We start from the raw sequence: 24,615 nt of genomic DNA on the forward strand, positions 1-24,615 counted from the left end.
AATTAAAACAGGAAGAAAGTTAAAAAATGTAAAGGAATGCTGAACGTTAACAAAAGGTGGGAAAATACCTAAAAAACTGCAGCTAGTTTTACAGATTCCATAATGTTTGAGTATATTTTCATTTCATGACTGGACTCACCCTGCTTACACTGCTTAGGGATAAGAACATTTTGCTTGCATTCTAGCTCTCACTACAATGACATCTCCACTAGAAAGTGCTGTTGATAGCATTTGTCTGGCATCCAGCTGCCAGGACATCAGTAAAAATGTGTGCACAGCAGGCTGACAGGGAGGACTTCCTAAAGCAGGATGTTGTATCAGCAGAAGATGTATGGATAAGTGCAGTTATGCATATTCTCACAGCATTTGTATCACACTAAGGGAAACTAACAGCCCCTTTAAAATAAGTGAGGTGCTTTAAGGCAATGTTCCCAGTGCTCCATCACATCATTTCCACATTGCACAGATTACATTCCTGCTTCCTCCATTGCATTTCCATAATCTGTTCTTCCACATGGCAATTTCTGCTTTGTCAGCTTAATTTTTGACACCTGAATGCTGAGGATTTTGGACGGTGAAATCAGCATTGAGTGACTGGATGGCAATGCAAACCTGGAATAATCAACAATGACTGCATAACTTTCAGGTGCAGAAAAATAAGTTACAGTAACTGTCAGTTAAATTCACCGTCTCTCAAAGATATCAGAGCTGCACAAGCTGCTTTGTGTATGGAAAAATGGATAATCATCATGTTCCACTTGCAACCCCCCCACTGCAATCAGTCAGTAGAAAATTATTTGGGATTTGGAAAGCCTGGAGTGAAAGCTGTCACTACTTGGGCATGCGAGGTCTTCAACATATAGCTTGCTGCACAGGGCACTGGGCAATGCCCAACAAAAATAAGAGCATGTGAAAGAGTCATTATTCACATCAGAGTGACATTTACAGCAATGATACATATCATGTTTTTAATTCTCCTTTTTTTTCTCTACTATGTTGCCTCTGATTATGAAAACTGAAACTGCTATTCTTCCCTAATTACACAAGTCCCAGTTGACCTCTGGAAAGGGAGATGCATGTTAATTTGCACCATGAATTTTATGACAAGGTGAATGGAGGGTCATTTTTCCCTAATCAATCTATTCCATTGGCAAGACTGAGTTGTCAGATGTGCTCCTCAAGGATTGCAGACTTTAAATTTGGATGACGTACTGAGACCACCACAAAAAGATTGAATTGCCTCTCAAAACGTAGACCAATAGCAAGGAACACACCAAAGAAAGCCAACAATGTGGATATTACAGAACCAAACATTTCTATTGCTATTACAATATGCTGTATTTTATCTGATACTCGCAATAGTATTAAATAAAAAGTGCAAGGATCATTGGCAGCTCAGAGAGTAAGTATAGGGATACTATTTGCTGATTTGGAGAAGCCTGTTACAAGAGCAACTTCCAGAGCACTATCAGATGCCATGTGACTGAAAAGTTTTTAAAAAGGTGCACCTGCCTATTATGCCATAGTCATAGTAGTGCTTTGTGCTCTTGTGAACAAGCAGGACTTGCCTTGTAAATTTATTTTTGTTACTTTTTAATTAGAGGACAGAGAGCTACCAAGTAATGTGGGGAAAAGGCTGGATGGTCCTTATTTTGGAAGTTTAAATACACAGTGATTTTCACCAAGAAAAGCTTAATATATGTGGCAGTAAAGGGAAAAGAGCCTATCTGCTTTTAACAGGTAAAGGCAAGATGCAGGTGTTAAGGCAAGCCTCACATCAATGTAGGCTACTTCGTATTTCCATAGTGATAAACTACGGTTTGTACTCTGGTAATCGGAGTAAGAGACTACAGTTCCAGCCTGGAATGAATTATCTACAAAGAACAGAACAGTGACTGATAGAATTTAAGTCTGAAAGTTTTATTCCATATTGCTCTCTAGTCTGAATTTGTTGCCTGAAAACTGTAATGCTGATTTGGTACTTACATGTTTTAGTCTGTCCTCGCTTTGATACTGATGTGTTTTAGTCTGTCCTCATAGATCCATTTTCACTTGTATCTGCTTATGACCACCACATTGAAAGTTTCTGCTTTCCCTCTCTTCTTCTTCCTGCAGATCAAGGTTGGCGTTTCCACAGGTACATGGATGGTGTGGGTTAAAGTGCAAGACTTCATATAAACAGCCATTCCCGACTAGATATATAAACTTAGCACACAGGAAACGTTAAGGAGCAAAGTCTGAAGTTTTCCTATGAAGATCACCAGAGCGAAGCAGAGACCTTCTTTGTTTCACTGGTGTCAACAGCTTCACATATCACAAGTACTTTAGGGAGAATATCCAAGAACAGCATTCCAGAGTTGCTACCAGTGGGATGGGATTTGTCTGGGTCCTCAATAGCTGCTGTGCCAATTTAAACACTGTTAATTTATTATGAGCAGCAGTGATCCAAGCAGATGTATTATTCATAAGAAAATCAAAGGCCCAAGGAAGAGGACCGCATACAATTACTTCTTTGCGGCATCAGAGAACTGTGCCAGCCAAGATGATCTACAAACTGGAAGAGTCAGACTACAAAGCAACCAGATTTATGCTTAAAGACAGACACTGCAAGTTCAATTACTTTATTTTTAGAGCATGAGATGGACTTACAGAAGACCATTTATAATACCATATTTATGTTCAGTTGACGGATCATTTGCATAAGGTCAGATAGGCTGAATGCAAGTTACTGGGTTTTATGAAAGATCCTTTGCCATCTTTGTACATGCTCAGGTGCTACTCAAAACGCAACATATGTTAAGTCTTCTTGAACTTGGCCACTGCCCTCTCTAACACTACAAAACTACAAGCATCGTAACAGCCATCTAGCCTCAGTTAGACCCTGGGCTTATAAAAAAGTCAGTGCTCAGTAACCTACACTGAATTTACAATGCATAACTCTAATATTAAAGTTCCTAAATCTAGGTCATTACAAAGAATGAATTGAAGGCCACTCAGATGATCACTGAAACCAGCAGCAATGAAAAGGAGAAAAAGAGATGGAAGGAAAAAGAAGGGGAAGAGACAGAAAGGGAGGTTAATCTCTTACAGGTGGAATGAATGAAAAAAGAGGAGGGGTGTACACACATGTGAGTAATTGCAGTATAGCCTCTAAATACACAACTTCTACAGACAGAATAGTTCAGGCCTTGCTTTAAGCCTGACTCTGTTGGTTCAACTTCATCTATAAATTGACACAAGCAAGTTAAGCAGTTGTGCGCCCACATGATTTGGTTCAATTTGATATCTCCACATCAATTTAACTAAAGTGATATAAAGAGCAGGTTTAGAATCATGCCCAAGTAAACTTTGGCCAAGCAGCAATTACCACCTGGGACCATGTTCCATCCCCAGCATTTAAAAGTCACTTACTGACAACAGATTAAAATGCTCTCTGAAGCAAAGACCAAAGCTCAGACCCTTCCTCTCCAGACAGAAACCCGGATTGAGAGTCATGCTTATATGATGGAATGCTACATAAGTGAAATTAAGCAAGGCAGATGATGTCCTACAACCAGCCTCACACAGCCTAGGTGGTGTCACAGATAGGTGAATGCTCTCATTGTCAGATTATCTGTGTTAAAGGAGCAGAACCTGCTACCTGCAATGGAGCAATCCCTACTTTGAGTCTAATCAGATTCAGTTCCTGAAGAGATTTCAAGGGTATAAATCCCAAGCAGAATCAGATATTTACATCTCTGATCCTCTCAACTGGAGAACAAATGCTTATGTCCTCACCTTTCACATGTGCCAGCTTAGGTAGTTCTCCAGCTCACACTGATTACCATTCTAAGGCACTGGCTGTTTCTTTTAAACAAGTAGCAAGTGTAGCTACTTAATTCAGGGATGACAATCTTGCTTTCAGGAGTAAGCGTTGTAATGCTGAGTATCATGGTATCTTTGTGCTTCCATTTGTGAATCTAGCTACAGATACTAGCCCACGAGCAAATTAAGTGTCAAAGAATGTCAAAAGACAAACATCAGTAAACATTTACATCCAATTCAGTGTTGAAAAGAATACAAATCTACCCAGTACAAACCAAATCTATGCTGCAGCCGAACACCACTTCCAAGCGTGCGAGAAGTCTGCCAAACAAGGCAAGACATTTGTTCCATGAAAACCAAATTAAGTACAGATATTGTAATACCATTCAGCTCTCAAATACTTGACAAGCTGGGTTTTAAAAAGGTACAGACTGAACTTTCCACAGTTAAGATAAACACAAACACTAATCTTGGGTTTCTAAATATATTGTTTATTTATAGTTAAACGTTAACATCTGAACAGACATCTGCAAGCACACAGGAATGATCTTTCAGTGATGTTTCTGTTTAAACTGAAGTCCACAGTAGCCACATGTTCCGGTCTTTGTATCTTTGTCCTGCAAAAATATAAAAATACAACAGCTGCTAGTTTCACTTTACAAAACTTCTAGAAATTACAAATTTTCTCTTATTTATATGTGCCATCTTAAAACAGATGTTTCAATAGCTGAAGTACAGAGTTTAATCTTATTTGACACACTGGAAGTAAGAATGATGATATGAGGTTCATGCTTGATTTCTGTATCCTATGGAGCTTCCCTTCTGCCAGCCTTTTAATTAGCAGGCCTAATCTCAACAATATAATTTTGAAGTCAAGCCAAGTGATATCTCTTCAGCAATAAAGGATCCTCTTACTGAACTGGACATCTTAAGTCAGTTCAGTTAGACCTGTTTCAATGTTCTGAAAAGATCATTTCATAATTATTCTAACACAGAATAGGATTTCACATTCCCAAGTTATATCTAGAAAGGAATTTTGGCCAGTAATGTAAACCAACAGTTAGTTACAGGAAGGAGGAAATTTCAGTAGGATTCCAGGAAAAATTCTGAAAGAAAACATTTTAGAGAAAAGTAGCAGTTACTACTGTATAAAATTTTATTCTTATCTCCAAAAGAAACATTTAAGTTTGTTTTAAATTTAGCAGTGTGACTGCCAACCACTGCTGTAGTCCTCCTTAACATGGCAAAAGACAAGACAGTTAGATAAACACTAAAGGATCTTCTGTTATTTAGCAACATGACTATTTGCAGACATGAAGTGAAGTAAACTCATGGTTCCCCTTCCTTAATACAGGATTAGAAGTGAAAATTCCAGACTACTCTCCAGCCCTGAAAGCCTGAATTTCAATTGTTAGGGCTAGGGGAAACAAGCTGGTCTAATACCATTCTCTCTTTGTAGACATTAGAACGAACGGACGTCTTGTAATTTGATAACACAAAAAGATCTCAAAATTCACAAAAACAAAAGCATTCCTCAAGAAGACACAGGTCAAACAAATCAACATAAGAGCAAGAAGTTAACTGAAGACTGAAGAACACAAGTTTCCCAAGTCTTATGAATTAAAACTTCCAAGCATTTGACTTTAAATAATGTAAAACGGATCATTATAAAGCGCTTACTTTGTTCAAAATAGAAATGCTTGTGATTACAGTTAGGAGTTGCAACAACACTGACACTAAAGGACGCCAGCTCTCCCCCACCATTCTTTTGGGTATTAAGCAAATGTCAAAGTTGAATTGAGCAAGGAAAGATTTTAAGACATGCGCAGTCAGGGTCTGCTTGAGAACAGTACCTAAACAGCAGGTCATCGTTGATTCCACCAAGGCCATATGACAGTACTACTCTAGAATACGAATACACTGGAAACTATCACTACTGTCAGGGTAAACACACTGATCCTCCGATCATGATGGAAACTTTTAACCTTCAGAACTACCAAGATTCCCAAAGACTGAAAGAGTTTTGTTGTGTCTTTTTTCTTTAATTAAATGTACAGGATTCAAAATAAATTGCACAATCCTAAGAATATTGCAAATGTATCCTCAATCTACACTGTAGCATTTAAACAATTAGAGTAATTTTTAAAAACACAGCTATCATATCATTTTTTGCTCATATTATTTCATAGTTAATTTATTTTTTTTAAAAAAAAAAGGATTGTCCCATCAAACAATCAAGAGCAAGAAATGCCTGGTAACCTCAAATGGAAACCCTCTAGCTCTTCTGAGTAGAAGTCTTAATTTTATATTAGATAACAAATAAAATTAACACCTCAGGTGGTAAATCCTTTGACTTTGTTAAACTAACATGCCAAAAAGTAAATGATCTTACAAACAAGAACTGGCAGGCAAAACATGCTATACACAGATCAAAATATATTACCAAGTTTATGTATACTTTAGGATGTCCCAAAGCTCCACCACCGCCATCACATGATATCACTCTGCTTTCAACTTCACTCACAGGCTGCTCTGCTATCAAATCAATCGCAAAATTCTTGTTCACCTGTAAGAGAAAAAAAGAAAGCTTTCAGATACCTCCCCCACTGAAACAGAAAGCAATTGCTATTTACCACCTCCCCAAGCAGTTCCACTACAGTCATCTTGAGAAGTTCCTGCAAGTTTCCTCCCACCTCCTCCACCAATTCTTAGGCTGTGCTATAAGCCAGATCAGTGAACTAAGAATGTTAAACTCTGCAGAAGTAATCCCCTTCCCCTGATACACAGGCCACATCAGTGCTCAGGTTTACAACATGACCTTAAGCAGATTCAGCAGAGGTGAGCAGGAACAAGCAGCCAAGAAGAGAAGATATTTAACTGACACTACCTCTGTATTGTGCTTTAGTGACTACATGATAAAATTGCAAAAGACTCACTGCTGATAAACTCAAAAATAATGGTGGGACAAGTAAGGTCAGGAGTGAGATAAAACAACTGCTGGTACTTTAGAGCCTCTCACCATTCACCTTATTCTATTGCTGCACAAGAACCTCAGGAAAACATGAACGTGGTGCATAACAACAGTCAGAAAGGCAAATTGTTCAGCATTAGGAAAAAAAACCCTCTAAATGTCACTACGCCACTCTGTAAATCTATCTTATACACACTTCCTGAATATGCACATCACTGACCAAGTAGGGCTTTTTCCTAGAGCACGTCTACGTGGCCTGGCAAATGTATCCACCTCCGGACAGGCCTGTGACACAGCAACTTGTGCCTCAGCAGGACCTACAGCACCCAGCCACAGTGCTTCCCTCCCTCATCCACACCAGCCTCTTCCAACACGGTCTGCGCCAGTGCCAGGCTGACAACCAACCCAACCCCTCAGGTAAACATGCTCCAGGAGGGGCCAGCTTTTTCAAAGGCAATGTTATACATGCAAGAATATAAAATAATATGCACGCCTGAAGATCCAAAGAAGGCACTGCAGACAGAGCAGTAGATAAGGTTCATAAATGTACTGGTATTTGAATGCAGATGAGATTCTTAGGAAAAAGATAGCTAAGTGTCCATTAAATGGATCCCTAAGAACTACAACGGTATTTTTATATAATTTTAGTACACAGCAACTTTGGGTTTTTCACCAACCCTCCAATTCAGTCTCACCAAAATTTGCATTTTTGGTACAGCAGTGGAAAATTCAAGTTTTGCCAACAACCAGATTTGCTTTACTTAAAGAAGATGATAGCTAAGTAAAGTTAACGAAAAATAAACTTTCGATATTGAAGCAAATTGGCAACATCAAGAATCTCACTGCCTGGGGCCTGTCTGCAAGTCTCATGTAACCTCTGCCAGGCTGCAAGGATTTTTACTGTTGCTTTTAATAACGCTCAAAATTGTGCGTCCTTCATTTCATGCTAAAGAAGGAGGGATACACCACCATGATGCACCTCTGCTTCAAGATCAGAAGCAGAACTCCACTCTTCCCAACGTTTCTTAACCACAAAGATATTTGTGGGGACAGGGGGAAAGCAAGAACCTCTCATCTACCGTACAGCTACGACTTGTCTGTGGTTCAGCCAAACAAGAGTCTAGGAATTTGCAGGGAAAACATGCCAGAAAACAAAGAGACCAAGAAAAACTGTGAGAGAAAAAAAAAGAAGTGGTTTCAGTTACATCGTGTCCCTTCAATTAAAGCACAGCGGTAGTTAGCAGGAAGGGGCTGTTTCCCTCAGCGCATCCAAATGCTCCTTGCCAAATGTATAATTCAGTGAGCAATTTTTTTCCTGGCCGTAGTGTCAGTTTGATAATCCCATTGCTGTTTCTCTCCACCTACTCGCCTGTACCAGTACATGGTCTGGGAAGCCGAGAGATAAAATCAAACTTGGAATTGACCCAGGTCCAAAGATCCAGAGAGAAGGCAGGAGGTTATACTTAAACTGGACCAGCTCTGAAGTCAGTTCTCCTCACAGCTTCCACTGCTGCACCAGCCTAACAGAAAGGGCAGAGCCAAAGCAGGAACAGTGGTGTTGAACTAGGTCCTGTGGTACAATGGCAGGATGACCCTAGTCGGACCACGAGGGATGCAGTTTGACAGTTGCCATGCTCAATTTTCTCACATCTACTTGTTTTAGACCCTTGCCAGAGATCACTAATCCCCTGGTTCTGTACATCCAGCACAGAGAACAATGATTTTAGCTAAAACACATGGATTTCACTAACAATTAGGCTGGCAGAACCAAGGGGGACAACAGCCACATACTCTGGGCCATGCCCCCAGGCCTAGCCGTCGCCCAGAGAGGCCATGTGCAGCACCCAGGCGTGGGCCCAGACATCCTCACTGAGGGCACCTGCGTTCAGAGGCTGCATCCCCAGACAAGAAAGCTGCCGACACTGGACTGGGCTGGTCACAAGCCAGACTCAACCACCCAGAGCGTACCAAAGACGAAGAGAAGAAGCAATCAAGGAAGTACAGTCACCAACTTCGCGGGCTAGCTTTAGCTTCAGAAACAAGACGACATTCAGACTACAGACACAGCTGTGAAATGCTAATACTAGTAGCTGAAACACACTGGGGAATAATGGCAAAGCCCCTAGAGAGAGATCCTGTTAATAACTACAGATGAAGATTGCTTTAGTATTTAACATGTAAATTTTGTTCCAATTCCACAATTAAAACCTAGCATTAAACCTTGCTCAGACTTAAAGCTTGTCTTTTGCTGGAGAAGGAAGAACCAAACTGAAAACGCTGGGTGTTTGTCACCACAGAGTCTGAAATCAGCTGCTGGCAAAGGCATATCAGAGGGACCAGTGCCCTGTGGAGAATTAGGCTTAAGGAGCATTTCCTACAAAGTTTCAGAAGTAGCACAAAAACAGGCATTGCATTTGGGAGGGACCTATTTTGCTACTATCCTCCCAGAAGTAAACTACTTCAGCATTTTAAGTGACATTTTCATTTAATTATTTCCCATGTGAAATCCCCAATTTTGACACACAAACAGGAGTTAAATTGTAGCCCTGATACAATGAGGTAAACTCAATACAAAAACTCAGACATCAGCATAAATTGGTTCGGGTTAATTTAGGAAAGGAACAATTATAGTCATCTACATTAAAAATCTACCACACCTTATATTTAATGCCTCTACTACACATACACGTTTATAGCATTAACACTAAGGCACTAATAGGACGCTCGGGCATTGACGAATACAATTTATCTGAAACAACCTGTTTCTCTCCCAAAGGCCAGCAGATCCCTCATGGAGCTGTGCTGCTCGATCACTAGAAAAAGCTTGGTGTTAAAAGACTTAAAATTTCACGTACCCACTCTACTGATAAGCAGCAGCAACAGGCCCACAAGATAATTCACAGTAGCACATTTGGCTAATGGTGGTGTTACTAGACTCTGCCTTTGAGGCTTCATTATTTCAGACTACTCTAAATTTTATTTGTTACTTCATTGTTTCAGCAAATGCTTCCCAGGCTCTGGAAATGGCCTCATTAAAAACTCAGTTTGGGTAAAAATCAAGATTTTAACTATGCAGAAGCAAAATAAGCTTCAAAACACACATTTAAACAGATATATAGACGCAAACTCAGGAGAGCATTTAATGACGGGATTTTTCTGAAGGCAAATGGCACTAAAAACATGCTTCAAAGTTTCTTGAAACACACGCTTAGCACAATAAGTGGTACAAGTTTAAGATGCTCAAATGTCTACAACTTCCACAGCATAGATGTAAGGACTTAACAGGTGTAGGACAAGTCTTGAATTTTACAAATTTGCCAAAAGTAGGGAGGTACGCAGAAGCTTCTATAAGCTGTCTTAAAAGAATAATTTTCACTCTAGTGAAAACAACACTGAAACCCAAAATAAAAAAAAAAATTTGGTTTTGGTAGGATTTCTTTTGGTTGGTTGGTTTGTTCATTGTTTTTTTAATGACAATCAAGTTGCGGACATGAATATCAGTATGAAAAACCCCCACAAACCACCCCCTCTTCCATAAGTAAAAGTAGAATGAGTTACCTCCTTTTGTCGTCCGGCAAACCTAATTCTTCTGTAATCCTTTTCTTCATATACCTAAAGTACAAAATAAACTTGATCTTGTTTAAAAAGCAATGACCATAAACAAAGAACACAAAGGCTTACAGCACTGTCAAGACTAAATAGTTTAAATCTTTTCCTCAGTTTCAAGTATTACCATCATCTTACATGTATGTACTGCACTGAAAAAGTAGTTTCCATTTCTCTCACACAGGAAAATAAATTTTAGGTTGGAAAGTGGAAAAGGAGGTGTGGGGTTAAAGCCAGTAAACAGAAGCCTCAGCTCTGACTATAGAGGCAAACATAAGATGTATTACTTATAATGCCATTCTTTGATCCCACACTGCCATCTGGAAGGGGAACTAAACTAAAAAAATCAAGTTTCATATTTATTTACGTTCGAGTTAAGTAACCACAGGGAGAATCTTCCTGCCTTTGCTCCACCAGCCGTGTCTCTTCCACGTCTCCAGAGGCCTCCCTGGTTCGCACGCTCAGTTTTTGCACTAAGGCACAGACAAAAGGGAGGCACTGACACCAGGGTACCTCCTACCTGCCAACTCTTCAGCGGTGCCAAATGTCGGATCGAGACCACAACGCTTGGTGACGGCGAATGACCATGTTCCTAATTAACAGCCGTCTTTCCGAAGCCGCGCGTACCTTTTGCCTACGTGCCGTTCAAGAACACTAATTCCCCCAGCGCGCACTGGATGAAGAAGCGCACCAGCGGGCTGCCCCGCCAGAAGACGCGGCCCGGACGCGCCCGCCCTCCCCGGGCAGCGGAGGGGCAGCACCGACCCCCGGGGCAGCACCGACCCCCAGGCCGCCCTCCTCTTGTCGGGGCCCCGCGCGCTCACCTGCCCCGTGTGCGTCACAAGCTCGCCGGTATCGGCGGCCCGTACCCCGTAGGGCCGGGCAGCAGCCACAGCCGCCACCACCGGCCGGCTCAGCAGCGGCAGCAGGCGGCGGAAGGTCGCGCAGGGCGCCGCCATCTTGAGGCGGCCACGTGACCCCCGGTGGGGTGGGCGGGCGGGCGCAGGCGCAGCCTCTGCTCCGCCCCTCGCTGGCTGCCGCCCGCTTCCGGCGGGCCGCGGGGGCGCGCATGCGCGGAGCCGGCCGAGTGGGGGTCTGAGGGGAGCGGCGGCGGGACCGGTCAGTGTCCGGTACCTTCCATTAGGGGCTGGGGGCAGGCGGTGGGCGGGAGGAGGGGAGTGGGTCGAGGTGAGGGGAGTGGGGCAGCGGGGCGGGTATACTCACCGGAACGCTGTCCCGGCAGGGCGCGGAGCATGCTGTCCTTCCTGGCCAGGGTCGCCGCCGGGCCGCTCCGCTCGCTGGGCCACTCGCCCTTCTGTTCCCTGGCCGCGCCGGTGCGCCGGGCCCTGCCGCTGTGGTGCGAGGCGGCCGCCCCCCGTGCCCTGCTGGCCGTCCCGCCGCCGCCCGGGCTGCCGCTGCCGCCGCTCCTGGCGGGGCTGAAGACGAAGACCTCGCTGAAGAGGCGCTGCAAGGACTGCTTCATCGTCCGGCGGCGCGGCCGGCTCTACGTCTACTGCAAGACCAACCCTCGGCACAAGCAGCGGAAGCTGTAGCCCCGCGGCCCGCGGGGCCCTCCCGGCGGGGAGAGCGTTAACGCGGTGCCGGGCCTCGAGTCCCGCGGTCGAGCTGCCCCGCGGCTTCCGAGCGCTGCCCGCTGGGCACGCAGGTCGCGGAACGGCGTGGGTAGCGGGGTTTCGTCTTCACGCGAAGGTAGAGCCGGGCAGGGTTCCTCACGGCCCTGGCCGCAGCTGCAGGCCGTGGGTGCTGAGAGCCGGAATGGTCAGCCGCGGATTTCAGGACCTCTTGTCATCTCGTCCGTGAAGCCTTACTTGGAATCGCCTTGCTCTTCAGTTAGCAAGGGCAAAGCTGAATCATCAGAGATGCATTTGTGTTTAATTAAAGCAAAATGAAAATAAACGCTGGTGATTGTGCGTTATTGCCACATACAATGAATCTTTCTTAAAAAAACCCCCAAACCTAGGTGTTGAAAACTGCGATAACAGAACCAAGAGTTTCAAACTCAGGTGGGTTTCTAAGTGGCAAATAATACTAAATATGATACATTGAAAGCTAACATTCTAGCTTTTGACTCGACTCATTGGAGAGGTAGAAATGTCTTTTGACTGTTGAGTTGCAGCAGATGTAATCCCATGTAGCTTCTGTAATGCCAGTGTAAATAACCCTTGCTGCTTATCACTGTGGCTCTTGAGGGGAGATACTGGTATTTTAATTAGTATAAAGTAATCAACCCTTTTTTTAACATTTTAGTGCCTAAAATCATCATTCAATGATATATTGACCCTTCACAGTGTATTTGGAAGTATTCTTAGCCTCATCTGCCTTCAGATGGGTCCTTTCTGATGTTTCATAGTTTCCCAAACCTTAACCCAAATAACAAGGCACTACCTAGGAATCGTTGTCTTTTGGGTGAAGTTTGTAAACCATTTTGTGTAGGTGCCTACAGCGAAGGAGATAAAAATAGTAATTTCAGATTCCAGTTAATTTACCTAAGTTTCTGGAGAGCTTTAGGCTCACTCATGTAAATCATGAGGCTTTAGAATTACCCTTTTTTTCTTTATACAACTTTTCCTGTGTCCTGTAGAACAACTCTATCTTAACAGAGGTGTGGGGAGAATGGCAGTAACACCTCAGAGGTCACATAGCCAAGCACACTGTTGGATGCAAACTCTAATGGACTGGTACCCATGGATTACAATTAGACTGCCAAAATTGCTACAAGCTCCAGAGGTGTTCCTCATGCTTCTGAATATGGCTGTGTTTGAGGCAGGAGTGTTTGGTCTTCCTGTAAAATGCAGGTTCTCAACAGAAAGTACCAAACTAAACTTTTGGACAACTATCAAGTTACTGCTGCAGGTTTGCCAGAGTACTGTAAGTGTCCCCAGCTTGGAAGAGGCAAAATTGATTGAACAAGATGAGGTTGCTGTAATGTTGGGTAGTATGATGACTTGAAGAACTTTTCTGCCCAGTTATAAGCCCACAACTTTAAAATTGCAGTAACTTTTATAACTACATCTCTTTTTTACTAGGTGTTTGGTGGACAGTGAGAAGTTAAGACTGGAAGGCTGTGGCCAAGCAACCTAGAGGCAATAGTTACTGACTGGTTCCTGTGTGTTGGGCAGTTTGTCTTTTCACTCATCTATCTCATCACCAGGAATGTGGGTTTGGAGAGAGGAGCAGCTGAGTTAACATGCACATCTATTTTAGGGGGATATCAAGTTCATGGCAATGAAGGGGAAGAGAAATGGCTAGCTTCATCTAACTAGAGAGACTACTTCAAAATGTAAAAACCTCCTCAAAACCAAAGAACATTGTAGTGGAAATCTTGCTGTACTTCAGAAGGTTTAGTTGAAATGTAGGGACTCACAAATAAGAATTTCTACTTTCTAAATATCTGTAGCTTCTAAATATCTGTGCATGTAAATGAAACATAAGCAGAGAAATTTCTTGGAAAAGTTTTACACCTTTAACCCACTTTGCCAGTTAAGCAGCCTCAGCAACTGGAGATTTTAAAAGCTTTAGTTGTCGGATTAGGATTAATGGTACACATTTCTAGGTGTGTTTTCTTCCAGCAGAAGACAAGGCCTGTGTGCTGTGAACCCCTGTGATACCTTGTGAGCGTAGCTATTAGTACACCTTTAAGGTAAACACTGTATGTATGTCCAGAAAACCCTGTGATTTCCAGGCCTACCCACTTTCCTGGAGGATGATGAGGACTGTGCAAGGACTGAGCTGTGGATTGAATGAGTCAGCCATCAGAAGTGAGGGTCTGCAGGGTTTTTTTTTAGGAAAGATAACTGACAGCTGGTCTTATTGCACCCCACACAGTTCATCCGGCCCCTTGGTTCTGTCAGAAAAAAGGGCAGCTCTCAGGTACAGGACAAATTGTGCCGGTGGGTCACTGGGGCGGTGTTCAAACCAGGACTTGCTTGCCAAGGGCAACATCAGATGGTGAAGAGACCTGTGAGTATGTGTTGCCAGGGCTAGGAGCAGCAGTCGATTTCTGGCCAGAGTTTTGAATGCAGTAGCGTCTGGGACTCAGGGACAGATTTACTCATGCCGGGCTGATGTCTGTTAAATGCAGTCTACTCTCATCAACAAGGAGTGAAATTTAGGGATAGGATTACCATACAGCAGAGGGGGGCATAAATTACTATGTTTTAATCTCCTCCTTTAGCCTAAGACTTTTAAGTTTTTATACAGTGCTGACTCAGCAGCCTATTTCAACAACTTATAATTAAGAAAAATTGTTTCACAATTAAAGCCATTGAATTTAGTCCTGCTGGTCAGAAACTTGGGAGGTGAAGTAATTTGAATTCAGATGTTTAATATGCCTATAAATTATTCATGTGTTGTCATATGAATGGTCAGTTTGTGATACCTGGGGTGGAGCATTCGAAAGAATGGAGCATTCACGGCCATCACTGAAACAGCGTATTTGGTTGTGCTAATAGATTTTGGAAAGAGGATTATAGGATTAGAAACTAGAAGACTCTGAATTGTAATTGTACTCTGCCATTGAGTTGCTGTATAATCTTGAAAAAGTAATTTTGCCTTTGTTTCAATTTCTCTGTTAGGCAGTAGTACTGAAATCTCACACTTCTAAGTACCTTTTATTTTAGTTGATGTCCACAAACTGTCATGGAGATGTTCTAAAAAAAATCTGTTTCTATAGGTTTCTGTAATTTGGATGACATGAGGAAGGTGACTGGAGCCGGTGGTGATGCATGTTTATTTTAGGTTTGTTTACAACAGCTACAAAATGAGAAGGTGAAATAATGTCAGCCAGTAGGCTAGTAGTTGTTAGCTAAGGATTCACATCCTTCATTACAGATTTTCTGAATGTTGTGCTACTTAAACAGCTGTTTTCAGAGGATAGGGTACACAACTGCTACTTAAACTACCCAGGCCAAAAATGTAGTCCTGGAATACTAAAAATACCTATCTATATTAGTTCCATAATCGTATGTGTTTTCTTTTTTATTTCTCCCCACTCCACAGATGTTGTGTGGGCAGAAGATGAAAGGGAAGGGAACGATAAAGAGAGCGCAGCTAGAATGTAAAATGATTTAGGAGGGAAATAGAACCAAATAACACAGCAAGAGGAATCTATACACTGAAAACTGAAATAAGACCCAGGCTCCAATTACATTTTCAGCTTCTGGTTTCCTGCTGGTTTTGTGTCTAGGTTACCCCTTCCAGAAATTCTTCATTCTTAAATCCCCACAGTGGAGTAGGAGCGTGACAACTGATGTCTCCTGTGACTGTCTTCATCATACAGTTATGAAAATAATTTACAGTTGTGAGTGACTGGACTTATTAACTCCTTGGAACTGTTCTAAGAAATGAGACTGTCAGGTTCCTCATATGCAACAGGTAGAGATGTATTTAGGTCAACTGGAGGATAAATCTTAGAGCTCATGTACAGTAATGACTGACAGACTTTGTCTGTGGTTGTGTGTATGGGAATTACAGTGTTGGTTGCTGAATTCAGGACAATAGCTCTTCAGTAATGACAGGTGAGGGAGAAATTTTTGGGAACAGTAGTACTGGGGGAGATGTGTCTGCTCAGATTGAGGCGGTACATGCTGGGGTTAGCTGACTGACAGGTGACTTTTCTAGATTCTGACACCACCAAAAAAGTTTCCCAGACTCAGTTAAAATAATAGCTATTTTTTGGCTCTGTAGACACCGCATGTTGCTTTTTCAATTATTTTATCATATAACCAGAAAAAAAGCACAAGAAAGAGCAAACCTTCAGAGCAATTGCTAATGCCTTTGCAAAGAATTAACAATTAGAAACTTTCCATTATTTGCAGAGGTGAAGTAGATGACTCTTCTGTTCTGTAATATCCATGAGTCTATAACTAGGCAAAGGAAAATTAAAAGTTGGAAGTATTATTTTACAAGAAAAATAAAACAAAAGCATAAAGACTCTTAAACAAGGAAAAAGAAAGTGAGAAGCAGGCTGCTTTCTCTTATTTGTTTCACAGTGCAAACGGACACAACATGCTATTACAGGCACTGTTCAGAATATGTTCTCTGTAACACCAAGGTCTTTCTGTGGTTTCAGTGAGCTCCATGCACCTGCTATTAGTGAGATTTCATTACCAAAGCTAGTTTACATGTATCTGCAGTGTCCCCATGTTCTAAAGTTCTGAATCAGCAAGAATGGACATACCTTGATATACACTGCTGAAAACTATCAAATTAGTTGTAAGATGCAAATTAAGGATACAACAGTCCCATTCGGTTTAATAAGGGTGATTATACACTTAAATACATGTATTCATTCCACTGCAGCTCATCAGATTATTGACTTGGAGCTTGAAATCTGTACCAGTAGTTTAAACGGGGGGGGGGGGGGGGGCAGCGGGGCATGCAGCTGAACATATTAGTCCCAGAGGCTGAGAAGGGGCTGGGGTCTTTCCAACTAGCCGGGACAGTTTAACTCACCACACCTATGGGGGGCTCATGTCCTCACCTGTCCAGTCTCCTCTGCTCTCCAGGACTGAATTTGTCTTCCTGTAGGAGTAGCTGAACTGCCCACGAAGCTGTTATTGAACTGTCACACTTTACAGCCCAGTTTATTTCGGTAAGTGGTGGTGTTTTACTTCTATACCTCTGGGAGATAAACTGCAGCAGTTTCGTTATTGCTCAGTATCCCACTCGTAGTGGAGGCAGCAATCTTTATAAGAGCTTCATCACAGTGAAGACATTGAACCTGATCTAAAAATGATGAAAGTGGGTACAGGGAGAATATTGGCACCCAAGATGAAGCTGTCACTTGCTGGAGTTATCTACCTGCCTCCAGAAATGGAAGATTCACCATTTCACCTAGAAGCTTTGCATCAGACTTTGAAATCCATGGTCTGTAAATGTGAAATCAGTATTTTTCAAGAATCCGCCTGTTTTTATGTGCCACGTCAGGCAAAAAGGAAAAAAAAAAGTGAACTTTGTGAAGTTGTTTGATATAAAAATACATTGATTCCATTTAGTGATTGCAAGTAAGGAAAGGAACAGGCAGGGAATAATGTAAGCTTCTCTGTTGTACATGATTGAGGATTGGTAATGGACAGTGCCTAGGAGAAGGCTGGGAACAAGCAGTCTCAGAGCCTATACATGTTAAAAAGGGACTCATCACTATGAAGGAAATAACCGAGGAAGATAATCTTTATAAAAGCAGTGACTGAGATATCTAAAACAGATCCCTTTCATAGGAAGTTTGGGCTTTAGATAAGAACCACCGCATGCAGATTGTGTGCCAAGTACTTTGGGTTTGTTTTGAATCCTCATTCTGCTATTAAATACCAAGTTGGTTTTAAGAAAGTTGTCTGGTCATTCATCATGATCATCAGTTGCATAGTCACAAAAAGGGAACTTAATTGTTGTATTTAAGTGAATGGCAATACAGTAAATATGAAAAGATAACCCAGGGCTCAATCTGAAGGCTGAAGAATTCTGTCCTACCAGAGGTAAAGGAATGAAGGCTGCAGGCAGAGACCACGCAGTGGATAGGTGAGTCTGGTCCAAAATACAGTCAATTCACTGTTAAAAATGTGAGCTCATTTGCTTTAATTTGCAGCTACTGAATTTTGTTGTGTCTTTCATTGTTAGTGCTGCATTTTTTTCTTCAGAAGGTACAGAGTCACTAAATTGAGTCACCCTTTAGTCTTTTGATAAGCTAATCAGATGAATCATCTTAGTTTTCTCACTATAAAATATTTTTTCTAGCTTTTGGATAATTCTGTTTTCTGTATCCTCCCCCCATTTCTTTTTAAAAATACAGACGCAGGAACTGTAGGCAGAATCAACCTTAGCTATGCTGAACGCTGAGGTTAAAATGCTCCTAAAATGCCCCTAAAATGCTCACCAGTCTTCTGCTTCCTTCATCAGAACATCACCTTATTGCTACAGCTTTCCATAAAGACTTCATGTTTGTTGTCAGTTTTCTATGACCAGGAAAGGCTTTACACTGCTTAACCCTTCACAGCCCTCTGTTCTGCAGGTGTTGCTGCAATGCCTGATTGCCAGACATACAACTTTGCATTTGAATGTAACAAAACGAAATTGTTTTGAGTAGGTTCAGTGTGTTGAGCAGCAGAAAATTTTCCCCATTACTTCATTATAATTATTACTACTTTGTTAATTTTTATTACCCTGAATTTACTGGTGTTTGATCTATATCACTCCCGAATCACTAATAAATACACGGGGGATCTATCACTTTTCCTAATACCCCTGAAACCACAGTGAAAGACATTCAAATTTCATGACGGTTCTCATTTACATTTATGTTTTGACATCTGTTACTCAAGCAGTTGTTAATTCATTTACATATATTAGGGTTGTTTTAGAGTTTTGAAACATAAGACATCTCATGAGTCATTTTGTATCATTCTGGTTTTTCTCCTGCATCTTGTTCACTTGATCGTCTGCCCTGCATGCATGATGGACAACTTCCAGGATGCTTTCTTTCCTCAGACAAAACCCAGAAGCAGTTCAGTGTCTAGACTAGTCTAGTTTCTCATATACAGCACGGCTGGTTCCTCCAGCCCATCCCGGGTCTCCAGTACTACTCCAACTGACTTTGATGTCATACATTACTTCATACTGTGGCCTTCTACACGCAGCATACATCCTCAGCATCATCCAATGAAAGTGCAAACGTGGAAAGCTGCAAATCAGCAGTCTCATTGTCTTGGGCACATAGGAAGGAAATGCTTTTTTTTAAGGAACTTAAGATTTATAACTCATAATGTTCAAAGAAGGATCAGGAGGGAAAATAAGCAAGGAAAGACAAGGAGATTGTGATGGAGACCCTTTCTGGTGAGCATCCCTGGATGCTGCTTGAGGAAGTGAAGAGCCAAACTAAAAGCATCCCACATTAAGGCTCACAGTGAGAGGTGACATACTCAGGTGCTAAGCATGAATCAGACAATGACTGTGTATGGCATGAGCAGCAGGCCAGAGAGCTGTGGTGGTAGGGCTATTGGTAGGGGCCAAGGTAGAGGTCGTTGGTGCTAAGGCCTGTGAAACATTCAGCATTTAGAGTCTCCATAATCATTACATAGTTGTAGTGTCTCCATGAACTTTAAAAGATGTTGCCTATGAGTAATATGGTCAAAATCAGCTCTAGGCCAGTTTGTTGGGAGAATGGTGATCACTGGAAAAAGTCATAAAGGCAGTATATATGCATAAAGTTCAACTCCCTGATATTCTGGCAACTACTTAATATAATTATTTAAATAAATTCATTAAGTTCTGCGTTGAAAATTAAATGTCTTTTACTAACACCACTCTGAAAGATAGTCTAGAATTTCCCTCCTCTTCCTAATCTTCTAACTCCAGCTCTACAATTATACAGGACTTGTTTATACTTACGCCACTATCTTTTATTCCTGGGGAATTTAGCCACTTGATATTTATTTCTAGGCAGCTATCATGTCCTTTCTCAATCTTTGTTTTCCTAAGCTAAACAAGTCATTTTGGACTTTTCTCATGAAGCAGACTTTCTGCTCCTCTCATCATCCTAATAGCCCTTTTGTGTAACTTTTGAATTTGTGAGATAAGGTTTGTAAGGAGGGGTAATATATTTTATTAGATCACTGATCTAGTTAGAAAAAAATAGGAAAGCTTTTGGGTATACAAGTCATTCTCACGTATGCCTGAAGCTTACCAGCTTTTTTCCAACTGTCTCAATTGTCTAATAAAAGATATTGCCTCTGCCTACAAGCATTTCCTCTCATACATTCTTAGACATTATTTGCTACACAATACACCTTTTGAGTTAATCTTTCCTGAAATATTTTATATAATTCTGTCCTCCCAAATATTTCTGGTTTTGCCAATATGACAGATGAATATCTAATTCTGCGTTTCTTCGAAACACACATCACCCTAGATATTTTAGGATTGTTTTTGAACAACTCATGGGCCAGTTTACACTGGTGCCTCAGCATCTTTTCTTGCGATGCCCATCTGCACAGGTTTTGGTCCTACAAGTAGCCAGCAGTCTACATTCCTTCAGTTCATGGGTGATTTTATTCTTCCTATACAATATTTTGATTTTCCCCATATTGGTTTCTTACTGCTACCTTGCCTGCACATTTGATTGAACATCCCGCTTTTTGTGCTAGGTCAGAAGGGACATGCAACTATCTTCGCTTCTCAATAAATGTTTGGGTTTTTGGCACACCCATCTAACACCTTGTTTTTAGTCACATCCTCACCAATCTTAAAATTCATTAGGTAATCTTCCTTTTCTCTGTTTTAATTAACTGCATAAATGCACTGTCACATGTTTTCCTGAAGTCCTAATAGATTAGGTCTACTGTATTTTTCTCTCTTAGAAAAAGTCAAAGAAAGATACTTTCATTTGGCACGATGTACACATGCTACATCGTGTTTCATATAATCCTGTTTTCTGTTTATTTTCATATCATTACTTTTGTTCCATATCAAAACCCTTTTACATTGTGGAATTTAGCTTACAAACTTGTGGTATTCACTTTGAACTGCTGGTATTTCAGTATTTTAAAAAATATATGAAATCAATAGGCCAAAAATATCCTGAGCCAGCTCTTAAAGTCTCCTGGTCAAAAGTTATCTAGACCAGCTGCTGTAACATATTTATGCCTACATGCACACTAATTGTCTGTCAGCAAGTGGTTTGATTGCATAAGGCTATCAAATGACTGAACAACAGCTTATGTGTTGGGTTGGGTTTTTTTGAAACAGCAAATAACAACAAAGGCTATTTTGCTGTCTTTTCTCCCCTCCCCCAAATTTAGACATGTATAAGGCATCATGTTGTCACAAGGGAAAACAACATGCCTTTAAAATACTCAATTACTCATGAGAACAAGAAAAGTTTAGTTTCTTCACATATGTCAAAAACTCCAGGCGTTTCTTAGCCACCCGACGCATACACCACAGAAGTCTCTGTGCTTACACAAGGGGTTTTATATCCTTCAAGTATTATGTATGACACAGTAAAACGAACTCTTCGTTACCTTTTAAAAGGTACATGTACATGAATTCGGATACTGAAATATTTATATTTGAAAATATATATGGCACGCTATTTTTTTATAAAAGATTTTAGAATTTCAGTAAAATAGCACAGGCCAGATGTAAACGCCACCGAAGTAAGTGGGAAGAAGCTGAGTGACTTCGAGGAGTACGATGCCATGTATTTGTTCTTGGCAGAACACACCCTGTCAGAGGTCTCTCCTCAGAAGAGGGGATAAGGTGGGAGCTGGGATGTGTGAAGCCTGTCTGGTGATTCATGCTTGTGCAAAACAGCTGATCTAAGGGCTTGGAGAGTCCCTCAAGGACACACAAGCTGCATTCTAATACAATTTAGAGTGAAGAGGGTTTCCTTTCCAAAATTCTTCTTATTCTCGGCTCCAAATAATAGATGATCCTGCCAAAATGATATAAAAATTAGATGTCTTATAAAGATGAATGGTATGCTTTGTAGGATATCAAGTGTAGTCCTCTTCAACAGTCTATTTTTAGCGATTTCTTAAGAAATTTTATGCATGTTTGTATATATGAAGGTTTGACTGGACTCACCAATCTTCCTTTTTTTTTTAATAAACCAGCATAAAGTAGAATTTATTTACATAATGCAATGATCCATGAAGGTTACCATAACATCAAGGGACCATATTAACCGCTTGAATGGAATTCATTAGAAATTAACTACCACTTAAATTAATTTTCCCACATTCACAAGGCTGTAATGGTGGAAAAAGGAACCGTCCATCAGCATGTACTGACAGGAGAGCTGTCACTGCTTTTATTTATAGGTGAATACATTAACCCATGAAGCAGCCTTTTCAGACCAAATCTTGAGCTTCTGTACAAATAAGCTCCTTCAGAAGACTTTTCTTTTAATAAGTAATCCAGCCTCAGTTAAACAGAATCACATACTGCCTAACGCTTTTACCACTGACTGTATATATTGTAGCCTTTTTCATAAGAAAAATTTGCTCCTAAAAAATCCAAACTTAATAAGATTGTTAGCTTTTAAGAAACGCTCCCTATCTATGACTGTTGATATTAAAATGACTAAATAAAATAATTTTTACATATTTTACTGTTGGATACTACCATATAAACAGTGGTGACACAACAACATCAAATGATCCTGTGTGCCAGCAATATTGCTCACTGAAGCATTTCACTCTCATTGCTGTCCAGAGAGAGAAAATACGGAAGTTCCAGTGAATCTCATAGTGTTGTGAACACTTTCTCTTATGCTCCTCCATGGTTTCCACACCAGTGTCAAAGGAAGCTTTATTGCACAGTTTCTCATATGAGGAATCTGGAGCGCAAGTGGCCTTCTCAGGTATTTCTGTGAGTTTATTGCTGTGTTCAGACACTTGGCAGGCATAGAAAATATATGAGCTTTTCCTGGGTTACCCACAAGTCCCTATATTCAAAGGGAACTGAAGGCTGTCCTGTTACTCCAGTGATACAATTGCATGCTGTTATCTTTTATGTTGTCTCCTCTCAACAGATTCTTTTCAACAGCTTCTCAGAGGTATAGAGTTGTAACATGCTCAGGGCTAAAAACATAAACTCAATAAGTGAAAAGAAAATGTTTTACAATCTTTGCCCCCCAATAAGATATGTATTTTTCTGTTTCAATTATTTAAATATGGCTACACCCTGCTATTCAACTATGCTGAATTAAAAACTCAGTGTCAGTATTACCTAAAAAGAGTATCGCAGTTATGTCAGTCCCAGCCTGACATCACACATCTTAACAAAGAATTTGTGTTCACTTTTCTTATTTTTTATAGTTATAATTTAACTAGTTAAACTGAAAATCTGTAAGTACTTCTATGAATGGCTTGGGATGCTATTTGTTTAGAGTATAGACAAGTGATTCTCCGATGTTCTCATGGCTGCCTAAGGAAAGCTTGTAGCTGGGAGCAGACTAGCCACTCTCCTTCAAAAGTAGAAACCGTCACCAGTACAGTGTATGATTTATTTATCATTTAATGGATTTAGAACACTTAAAATCCTTACAAACACTATTTTGTCTAATTTTTCCACATTTTATGTGGCACTGCCTTTTAGTTTGTCTGATTGTGTACACTAACGTACACATATAATATATAATGTGAATGAGTCAGACAAACTAGAAAATTATGCTCTTCTACTTAGTTCTCATCAGGGACTACGGTTAATTTGGTTAATTGATACAATATTGACTAAGTAATGACTCTCACTTCTGTCAACATTTTTACATTTGTTAAATTCCCTTGCCTGGTTCTGCCTTTCTGCTTTATTTCATTTTAAAATTTAAACACCTTAAAAAAGGCTCTTCTCAATTAATGCATTTCATGATTGAGGAACACTGAAATTAACTTTTAGCCAATTAAATTTTTACGAGTATTTGCTATTGTCGACAGTAGTAAAAACTTCTGTTTCAGCCACATCAATAATTAATTTAGAAGCACATGCCTGAAATACTTCCCCACATGCAAAGGAGTTGTTATTCTCCCACAGCTTCCCTCACAGTCATCCTGGTGACTCCCTTGGCACTAGTACACCATTATTTTGTTGGCAGATTTTGATTTCTGCATGGTTATGATTAACCTGTACAATGTGTTCCTCTTAATGCAAAGCTGTTTTCTTATCCCTTCAATTCTACAAACTGGAAAAAGCATATAGCCGGAGGCCACACAGAATAATACCAGTGTCAAGCTTTAAAAAACATATTTGTTTTGTGTCCTCTAAGGACAAATGATAGACATGTAAAAATGTTTTCTCTGTTTCTCTTGCAGGGAATACTTACTTTAGAATTAACTTCTGTCACAGAAAACATAATTTGAAGAATCTACTATATATTGTTTCTGAGCATTTCTGCTATAAAGAGGGAAAATACTACATTGTGTATGACATGTGTGATTACAAGGTTATAGAAACTCTTTATGTTTCTCTTGTTGTTATGGTTTCTCCTTAAGAAAGCTTGTCACTGGAAACGGAAGAGTGTCCTTCCTTCAAAAGAGGCAAGTATATAATACCATCAAACAGCACAGTGTAATGAATGTAATTTTTATTTGTTTTATAATACTTCAGATTCCTACACCTCTGAAGCACTCAGTGTTCTTCATGCAATCCGGTCATGTATCACTTTTGAAATATTTCAGCGGAGAAGAGAGATTTTTATGATACATCCTTAAGTGTTCTGATGA

General features: G+C 40.7%; 2 protein-coding genes across 2 annotated transcripts; one reads left to right on the forward strand and one right to left on the reverse strand.

The window, feature by feature from the left end:
* Positions 1-4,274: 4,274 nt before the first annotated feature.
* Positions 4,275-11,381, reverse strand: NDUFS6 (NADH:ubiquinone oxidoreductase subunit S6). Its single transcript, XM_074824325.1, has 4 exons — positions 11,206-11,381; positions 10,334-10,387; positions 6,248-6,370; positions 4,275-4,421 (listed from the first exon to the last, which is right to left on the reverse strand). Exons 1-4 carry the CDS (start codon positions 11,338-11,340, stop codon positions 4,356-4,358), a joined length of 378 nt encoding a protein of 125 aa, XP_074680426.1. The 5' UTR covers positions 11,341-11,381; the 3' UTR covers positions 4,275-4,355.
* MRPL36 (mitochondrial ribosomal protein L36) lies at positions 11,382-12,298 on the forward strand. The gene is made up of 2 exons (XM_074824338.1): positions 11,382-11,500; positions 11,625-12,298. Exon 2 carries the CDS (start codon positions 11,635-11,637, stop codon positions 11,932-11,934), a length of 300 nt encoding a protein of 99 aa, XP_074680439.1. The 5' UTR covers positions 11,382-11,500; positions 11,625-11,634; the 3' UTR covers positions 11,935-12,298.
* The last annotated feature ends 12,317 nt before the right edge of the window (positions 12,299-24,615 follow it).

Source organism: Strix aluco, chromosome 1, assembly GCF_031877795.1.
Source record: "Strix aluco isolate bStrAlu1 chromosome 1, bStrAlu1.hap1, whole genome shotgun sequence".
In the NCBI taxonomy this organism is placed as follows: Eukaryota; Metazoa; Chordata; class Aves; order Strigiformes; family Strigidae; genus Strix; species Strix aluco.